The following is a 10,327-nucleotide window of genomic DNA, read 5'->3' on the forward strand; positions in this document are numbered from 1 at the left end:
GAACACATCCAAGACCTTTTTTCGAAGCATCAGTATATATAACAAAACTACCATCACTAGATGGAAGAGTCAGAACTGGAGCAGTGACCAGTCACCTTTTCAGCTCTTGGAAACTCAGCTCGCACTCATCCGTCCAATCATATCTCACATTCTTCCGCGTAAGTTTCGTCAAAGGATCTGCTAAATTGGAGAGCCCTTCTATAAACCATCGGCAATAACCTGCAAGACCCAGAAAACTTTTGATCTCTTGAACATTCTTCGGTCTCGCCCAGTCTACTACTGCTTCTATCTTACTTGGGTCCACCGATACACCTTCCTTAGACACCACGTGCCCCATAAATGCAATCTGTTCTAGCCAGAACCCGCACTTCTTCAGTTTAGCATACAACCTCTTATCCCTAAGAATTTGCAATACTAGTCTCAAATGAACTTCATGTTCTGCAGCACTCCTAGAATACAATAGGATATCATCAATAAATACCACAACGAACCGGTCTAGATATTCGTCGAAGACCCTGTTCATCAAATACATAAATGCTGCAGGTGCATTAGTTAAACCAAAAGGCCTAACCATAAATTCAAAATGGCCATATCGGGTTCGAAATGCAGTTTTCGAGATGTCCTCCACTTTCACCTTCAGCTGGTGATACCCAGATCGTAGGTCAATTTTAGAGAAAACCTGCATGCCCTGAAGTTGATCAAACAAATCATCGATCCTGGGTAGCAGATACTTGTTCTTTATCATCACCTTATTCAGTTTTCGATAGTCGATGCACATCCTCATCGACCCATACTTCTTCTTCACAAATAACATCGATGCTCCTCAAGGAGAAACATTAGGTCGAATGTACACCTTGTCAAGCAGTTCTTGAAGCTGTTCCTTAAACTCTCTTAGCTCAAATGGAGCCATATGATACAGAGCTTTCGATATCGGCTCCGTACCTGGAGCTAATTCTATGGCAAATTCCACCTCACGGTCCGGAGGTAATCCTGGTAAGTCCTCCGGAAACACGTCAGGGAATTCGCGTACCACAGTAATCATCTCCAATTCCTATTCTCCTATTGGTGCGTCTTTTTCGAATTCTAGATATCCTTGGCACCCCCTAAGAAGTAGCCTCCTAGCTTGCATAGCAGAAAGGATACGTGGTGTAGAACGCACACACGATCTAAGGAACTGAAATTCTTGCTTTCCTGGCGGTCTGAACAACACCTCCCTATTGTGGCAATCAATATTGGCATAACTAGCAAACAACTAGTCCATCCCTAGGATGATAACAAAGTCATACATGTCGTACATCACAAAATCAACTGGTAGTATCCTCCCCTGTATTTCAATCGGGAAGTCCCGAACTACCTTGCTACACCTGACCATAGATCCAAACGGTGTAGCCACCACTAGTTCATAATCTAACAATTGCACTTCTAATTCACACAATTTAACAAAATCTCAGGAAATAAAAGAATGTGTTGCCCCGAAATCAAATAATACTACAGCTTTATGAGGAAGCATGTAAATGATACCTGTGACTATGTCACCAGCGTTCTCAGCGTCACTAGGAGTCAGAGAATATACCCTAGGCTGGGTTGTACCCTCCTGCTGTCCGCCACGCTGTGTCAGAGCATTCCCTTTGTATTGCTGCTACGAGGCTCCACTATTCCTCTGCATCTGACAGTCTCTCATCTGATGTCTTTTTCTACCACACTGCATACACGCTCTCGTAGACAACCAACACTGCCCATGGTGTTTCTTACTACATAAAGAACAACGTGGAACACGCACGGAATTCTGGGACGTACCACCACTTTTCTTCTTCCACTTACCCTGTCCTGTCCCAAACGAAAAATTAGGAGGTGCTGGCCTCTTCTTCGTAACCTGTACCTCTGCATCCTCTAACAAACACTCCTCTGCTACGGTGACTTTATCAACCAACGTAGCAAAGTCCTGCAATTGCAAGATTGCCGTCTGCTTATGGATCTCGCTCCTTAGACCCCTTTGAAACTTTCAAGCCTTCTTTGCTTCATCAGGAATCACGAATGGAGCAAATCGGGACAACTCCTGGAATTTGGCAACGTACTGCTGCACTGTTAACGATCCCTGTGTCAAATTCATGAATTCCTCTATTTTCGCATTTCTAATTGTGGCCAAAAAATAACATTCAAAGAAGAGCTTTTTGAATCGGGCCCACGTCAATGCTATTGGTATCGGTCGGTGCTCTTCCATCTACTTTACAGACACCCACCATCTCTCAGCCTCCCTTGCCAACTTAAACGTGGTGAAGGTGACTTTCTGCCTTTCAGTGCATTTCAACACATCAAGGATCTTCTCGATCTCCTGGATCCAATTCTCTGCACTAACTGGATCTGTACTGCCCACAAAAGCAGAGGGTTTCAACCTGGTGAACTGCTAAATGGAGCAACCCAACTCAGTCGTAGGACGATCGTGCCCCCTATTCGTCCACACTACCTCAGCCATAAGCTGCTGTGCGAAGTCACGCAACACACTAGTAGAGTCATTACCGGTCTAGGGGCCGACACCCTCACTACTACTGCCACCCACATTGGTAGTGATACCCTGGATTCCATCCTGAAAACATTTACAAAAATCCATTAGAAAATAATAGCCTACCCGTCACTACTACTATCATATTATAGACTCAATCCCTTAAATTCATATTCCCAATATTGACGTACTCCATTATTTTGACAATATCATTCGAACTCGAATTTCACCCTTCTACTAGGAAACAAAATTGTCAATGGATTGTCATGATTTTCTGAACCTTTCAACTGATTCAGAAAAATACAGAAGTCAATCGATAAATTTTCGTCTCTAGATATACAAAGCAAAATCCAAGGTCTTATCCTTGTCCTAAACTCTCGTATATTATAGACTATTACAACTAGTGACTTATAAGTTTAACATATATCCCTAACCAGACAACATGAATCAAATCATACTTCCAACTAGCTTTTGGGCTCTGATACCAATTGTAACGACCTGACCCTTCATATGGACGCAGGTGTCACTCACTTATACCAAATACCTGTACCTATTCAAGATACGTAAATCACCCGCCCTAAACAGGGACATACGAGTATAAATCATACATAACTTTGATGTAAATGTTGCGGAAAAATATAAACATCCATTAGGATTTCTATCAGTCTTATACAAGAGTTTACTAATACATCCACAATTACATAAAAACAGACATAGAATAAATTCTTGTTATTACAACCCTCCAAAAAGGACTTTCATCTAGGTTTATTACAAGATTCAAATGCTTACTTAAGCTAACCAAAAATAATCTCCCCAGTCCCTTTAGCTACTAGGACCGACGCACTGATGGACCTGAAAACAAAGGTTGTATGATAGGGTGAGACACCTTTCAGTAAGGAAGAAAGAGTTACAACAGTGTGTGACTGCATATATGCACATTTTCATAAGAACTCATACATTTGAAACATTTGTTTTATCACATAACATTTATCTGCACATCAATATTTAAATCATGCATATGATTATAAGAACACTTCCAGCTTGGTATTAAAATTTTCCTGTTTACCCCGTGGCACGAGCTGTGCACCGATTGCCTCTGACAGTGTCTTGTTCGTACAAACAAAGCCGAGCATCTTTTATGGTTCGACTACCCCCTGGTTTATTTTTACCAGCAGCTTACTAACTCCTCGTAGGTCGACCATCTAATATACCCATACTGATTTTACACATGTATGGTTGCACTGCCAGCATCGGTACCTAGCCCTAGGAGTTTATTTCAACCCCCGAACTGGAGTATTTTTCAACCACTTTTACTGACATTTCTTTCAACCTCTTTTGGTCACAAGCTGTGGTTCCAGTATCATATATACAATTTATAGCAAAAAAGTAACCTGTGCAATTCCAATATTTTTCACAAATTCAGATAATCACATTGGGTTCAAACCGGCACCTTTCCACTTAGTTTATCCCTCTTTGTTTACTAATTCAGCTTGGTGTATCACCGGCCTCCATTTATCACATTCTCAATATAACAAATTGGAACTTCGTTCCCATATTCTATATCAATAGTATTGAAAATCCATTCATTTCCATTTCAACATACTCTGTATAACAATTTGGAACTTTGTTCCCATATTCTATATCAATAGCATAGAAAATTCATACATTTCCATTTCAACATATATCGCACAAGTTTAATCCAAAAACCCGCTAAATGATAGACATCAAGTAAACATCATTTAAATGAATAAGTAAAGGATTTGAGCATCTCCTACTATAGTGTAAATACAAATCAATGATTTTTGTAAAGTTTGGAGATCATAAGCCGAAATCCTTATTTTTACTAAAAATCGTAAAATCGTAAAACCAACATTTCTACTCGGTAGAATTTAGAAAATAAGTAGTTAAATCATACATAATAACATAAACTAACTTTTTAACGGTTTGGTTTTTCCAAAAATGCTGTTGTAATCAAATTCCCCTTACCTTAAGCTTGAAATGAAACTACGTTCGGAAACGATCTAAACCGACAACCCGGATTCCCAAAAACCAAAAACCACATAATATAATCTTACTATATTTTCTACTACTATCCAAATATCCAATCAAAACTAAAATCAAATCCTTATTTCGATTTTTGGGAAAACTAAAAAATCTCTAAAACTACGATTCGATCCACTAGGATTGTTGAGTTTCCCCTTCTGATCCACGCAGTACCCTCCATTTTTGGAAACGGACGACGAACAGCGAAGAATCTTAGAAAGAGAGAGGAATTTCGTTGGTAGAGAGAGAGAGAGAGAGAGTTTGGAAGCAAACTTAGCTTCTAAGCAACTAAAATGGATATTTATAGGGCCTTTGACCAAGTCAAATTCGTCGACGAGGCGGCGTCTTCGTCGACGAATCTGCCACACAACTCGTCGATGAGGCCATTCCTTCATCGCCGAGTTCAAGTTCCGGATATTTCTTTGACCCGCTCAATATTTGCTTGTCGAAGAGGCTCTTAATTTCGTCGATAAGGCTCTGAAGGACTTCATCGACGAACGTGACCCTTCGTTGACGAATCCAGCTTATACAGGTTTGGGTCTCTACATAACATAACTGAATAAACTTGTATACCTATTGCAAAATACATCATAACTATGTTACTTAACATAAACTGAGTTTTCTGAATATCTTATTCATACTACTGCTAATAACTATAAGTATGTCTATTTTCTGTAAATCTATACACACACACACACACACACACACACACACATATATATATATATATATATAATAATAATTGAGAAAATTCCCTGGATGGATAACTGAAGTCATGAATTAACCCCTCACGACAGGGTTGTGCGGCCCGAAGGGGGGACCTAACCTGGCTGGCCGACTAGGGTAAGTCAACTGAACTTCGATAGTCAGATCGTGCCCCCTCAACCCATATCTGATGGGGAGCCTATCCACAACATAGGCACGACCGACTTCTAAATACCACCTATTATCTTAATAGGGGTTGCACTCTGAACTGAATATAGCTACGGTACCGTGCTCTGCTGCTGAAAATGGTCTATCAGGGTCTGATACTATATACATAACAGATATTTCTAAAATACAGTTTTTACCATGATTTTGTATAGCTGAAATAACCATAACATAATAAATACTGAGCTGAATAAACTGTAATAACTGGATATCTGATATGTTTGCATAACTGAATAACTGAATTTTCCGATTAACTGTATAAATTGAACGTTATGGTTTTGAAATGGTTATATCATAATATTCTTGAGAAATGCTGTAAAATACGAGTTTCTGTGTGTGTGCTGAAAATCATGGTATTCTAAAAATTATTTAAACCTTGTACTAGCTAATAATAAACTCATGCCATATAATTCAACATTAATATTATCAGGTTCTGAAATCGCACCAAATAATCTGAATAATAATTTGCTGAAAAACATATAATTTATACTGAATCAAAACAGGTTTACCTAGCGTAGCATATTTCCTTTACCTGATTCTGATTAAAACCCCCTACTGTATCGGGCCCCACACTCGCAAGGCTTTCCACTCAACACCCTGAAAATCATATATCTCAGAATAAAATATTATTATTTCTACATCTATTGTATTTCCTACGACTGCTAGAAAACCAAATTTCAACAAAAAAGTCTTACCCTGAATTTGGGATGAAATCCAATTTCGTCCTACCGAGGATCCGCTCTGGCAGACTTAGGGAGAACTTCCCCAGAAGTGTCGTGATGGCCTCAGATCGTCGATCTGGCGGTCGATGGCGCCGAAATCGAGGAGAGAGGGAAGAAGAACCGTAGGGGAGAGGAGAGAGAGAGTTCTTGGTGAGTTTTTTGCGGGAAAAAACTGCGTTTCACACTATTTATACTGTGGCCTTCGTCGACGAGCCACATCATCTCGTCAACGAGGTCATGAAGGATGTTTGTCGACAAATACCACCTTCTTGTTGACGAAATTTAGAGCTTAGAAAACAGCCTCTCGGTATCTTCTCGTCAACGAAACATGTCTTTGTCGATGTTTCGTCGACAAAGTCTGCTGCCTCCTTTTGTTTTTGTTTCCATTTCCCTCACTCTTTATTATTTTAATACCATTATTTTTCGGGTCGTTACAACATCTCTATGGAAAATGTCTGATAAAACTTAGTTATTTAAAATTGTATCATTTTTTTTTAACTATGTCCGAATGTCCTATTATTTTGCTATCAAATCATTGATACTTATAGTACATATACATATATGTTCAAAAATCGTATATTATAACATCAGCACAATGCCATGCACTACAGTCAGATGCAACTTTTGATTATTTTTTTTGTTATCTGAACAGATGAAATTTTTGTATTTTAATTTGAATTTGTATAATGTATTTGTATTCGTATTTGAATTTGAATTTGAATTTTTTTTGTATTTTTCTTGTTATCTGAACAAATGGAATTTCTGTATTTTAATTGAATTTGTATAATGTATTTGTATTTGTATTTGAATTTGAATTAGAATTTTAAATAATTTATGAATTTTTTAGTAATTATAGTTTAATGTTATGTATGCGAAAATATAAGTATAGATTTTTACAGAAATCAATGATTAAAGAAATTATTAATTTTAAATTATTAGTGAAGGTTTGTAAACTTGTTACTAATAATTGTCCATTTTTTAAAGTATCATTAAAGGTTTCAAAACTGTCACTAATAGTAGGGTATTGTGACGAATTTTAAAAGCGTCACTAAAGCCCAAGTAGTAGTGATGGTTTTAAATTCATCACTAATAGTATATTCTTAGTGACGGTTTTGAAATTCGTTACTAATACTCTACTATTAGTGACGGTTTTGGAATTCGTCAATACTACTCTACTATTAGTGCCGACTTTGAGTCGAGCCAATGTAAAATATATAGTGATGGTATTAGGGTTTTAGTGACGATTATAATCCGTCGCTAGTACTATATTATTATTGACACTTTTAAAATTCGTCACTAATAATTATTAGTAACCGCAATTATGACGACTAATTCAAAACCGTCACTAATACTTATAAATATTAGTGACGGTTTTGTGATTATTAGTGACGATTTTGATCATTCACTAATAATCTTATTTTTTTTGCAGTAAAGATTTTCTCATAATAAGTAGTCTTGTGTTGAATTTCGTATGAAAGCCAATTCTTGATTTATAATGAGCAAATTGTGGGACTAGTCGCGTCCTCTTTTGATTTGGTGCTACCTAAGGGCTTTTGAAGAGCTCATCCAGGTTGGAATTTCGAGTAATTAAAATTCTCTCTCTCTCACACACACACACACACACACACACACACACACACACACACACACACACACACATATATATATATATATATATATATATATATATATATATTCAATTTTGCCTTAAAACTAGGAAAACTACCGACCTAAACCAACCCACTCGATATTCAAGTCGACCCAAACTGCATCCCTAAATGTTTGATTTAGGAATGAATTTTTACCATACTGATAAGATCGAATTAGTTAGAGTTTTAGGTCCAGTCCAACCCAACTCGACCCATGAACACCCCTAATGCTCCTGACTAAATAAATGAAGATTCCTCTTATCTCGAAGTTATCTTATTGCTTACTAGTACAGACTCCTTTAACAGTGGCCCTACCAAGTATTTAAAATCTTTTTGAAAGCAATAATATTTGTGTGGAATTGTAAATAATCTTTGCACAAAAATCAAAAATAAAAAAATATTTATAAATATTAGACAATTTATTTACTATCAACACATTAGGATTTCTAGAGTTTTAAATGATTTTTGCTCTATATTTAATAAATCAATCATGATTTGTTTAGTGCTTGAGCTTGTTGATCTTGGGTTGTTTCTCCTCACTACTCCCAAGATGCCCTACTGTATTTTAAGAATTTTAGAAAATTTTCAATGCTCTTGAAATAGTCCAAATTTTTTTAGTTGTCATTTTTTTTTTTGAGTTTTTGAGACTTTTGAATATTTTAGGTATTTTTAGATTTTTTTTAGATTGCTTCCTTTGTTTTTGATTATCTCTTTCATTTTTTGAAATTATTTTATAGTTATATTTGATTCCATTTTTCCTTTTTTTTCTTTCATTCATTTATTTTTTTATATTTCCTTTTTTTTTTCTTGAATTTTTGTTAATTTTTCATGTATTTTGCTTTGTGTCTACTATTTTCTAAAAATTTATTTAGGTCAATTTTTGTTTTCATTTTTAATGGATTTTTCTAATTTTAAGTGTTTTTTTTCTTAGACACCCACCGATAAGAAGGACCTAGAAGAATTAAGAAGAGATAAATAGGAAAAACCTATATTTTTTGAAATTGTAAATAGAGATGTGAATCGCCCAGTCGGGCTTGCTCAAGTGGTAAGGACGGACTTGTGGTTTCGGTGACTTCAAGGTCATAGGTTCGATTCCCTACTTGTGGTTTACACGGTGAATTATCAGAAGTGCGTCAATGGGCGGACGACAACATTTTCACTCCCTTGGGTTTGGTACTGCACGGGGGTTCAAAGGGCTAGTTGATGGCTAGAATTCTTATATGAATATATATATATATATATATATATATATATATATATATATATATATATATATATATAGATGTGACTCAATAATAAGGCAAAAGTATGGAAAAAACAACAATAAAGGGTTAAACTCTGCATTACAAAAAAATAGACTTTTTGAATAAAGGAAGATAGAAGACAAAAAGTAAGAAATGACCTATTCAAACATTTAAAGTATTCTCATGAGAAATTAAATGAACAAAAAAGGAAAAGTGTTTGAGTGGGTCTCATTATGTGTAGTGACAACGTGATACTTTGAGAAGTGTGAAAATATTAAGGCATGAACATGTACCATTAAATGCTCAATTTGAAATTTAGTATCATTTAAGATGTTTATGCCCTTGCCTTAAAAAAAAAAGAAAAGAAAAAAATGAGGAGAGATAAAAAGAAAGAAAATGTGTAAATCACCTTTTAATGAACACGTGCCTTGAGCTCCTTGTTAGCTCCGATTATAACTCTGAAACAATGTGCTTAGTTTGGTTTTTGGGGAGGGAGGTAGGTGGGGCATACCGCCAGCGGCTCAATGTGGTTGTCTCTTAATAAATTAATATAAATCGCCTAGATGAGCCTACTTCATGATGATTGCTTTAACTTCAATACTAGTGAAATTTTTTAATGAGAAGGACCACTCCGAGAAAAGGTAAGACAAAACAACTTAATAATTTTCTTTTTCTTTTCTTCACTTTACTAACTTAAGCAGCTGATTATTTTCTTGAATCAGAACCTTCAATTCTCTTTTGTACGTTTATTCTTATAGGATGACCCCTCATGTTATACTATATAAACTAACACGAGCACAACTCCATCATATAGAAACAAAATTAAAAATTAAAATAAATAAAAACACACAAAATAAGATTTGAAAGAGATGGGCTTTGATTTTCATTTTAATTAATTAAAATTAAAGAGGGAGGAAAATTACTGAACATTAAAAAAGAGTAATAGAATGAAATGTTTTTAGATAATATGAAATTTCATAATTTATTTGGATGAAATATACAACGTTATCTTTTGTTTAAGCTTAATTTTGTTGTAGATTTTTGAAAATTATTCATTTGTTTGTTTTTTTTTAAAAAATTCAAAATTCAAAGAACAAACAAAAAATCAGAGCTCTGTTTATCAGAACGAACAAATTTTTTTTTAAGAAAAAATAATTTGTGTTTGGTTTTTATTCATTTGTTTGTAAAGAAAATTACTTCATTTCTTTATGAAAGTGCTTTTTTTTTTTTGCTCTTGAT

At 35.5% G+C, this 10,327-nt stretch overlaps 1 protein-coding gene across 1 annotated transcript; it reads right to left on the bottom strand.

Annotated features, from left to right (window-relative positions):
- Window positions 1-1,639: 1,639 nt before the first annotated feature.
- On the bottom strand, window positions 1,640-2,696 carry LOC131143958 (uncharacterized). Its single transcript, XM_058092312.1, has 5 exons — window positions 2,692-2,696; window positions 2,518-2,584; window positions 2,231-2,401; window positions 2,076-2,132; window positions 1,640-1,942 (listed from the first exon to the last, which is right to left on the bottom strand). The coding sequence occupies exons 1-5, from the start codon at window positions 2,694-2,696 to the stop codon at window positions 1,640-1,642; spliced, it is 603 nt and encodes a 200-aa protein (XP_057948295.1).
- Window positions 2,697-10,327: the final 7,631 nt, after the last annotated feature.

Source organism: Malania oleifera, chromosome 12 (genome assembly GCF_029873635.1).
Source record: "Malania oleifera isolate guangnan ecotype guangnan chromosome 12, ASM2987363v1, whole genome shotgun sequence".
Lineage (NCBI taxonomy): Eukaryota > Viridiplantae > Streptophyta > Magnoliopsida > Santalales > Ximeniaceae > Malania > Malania oleifera.

Coding starts and splice junctions, on each gene's coding strand:
- LOC131143958 (XM_058092312.1), bottom strand. Junction 2,402..2,517: donor GGGTGTCGGCCCCTAGACCG/GTAATGACTCTA, acceptor TCCATTTAGCAG/TTCACCAGGTTGAAACCCTC. Junction 1,943..2,075: donor GGATCGTTAACAGTGCAGCA/GTACGTTGCCAA, acceptor TTGCAATTGCAG/GACTTTGCTACGTTGGTTGA.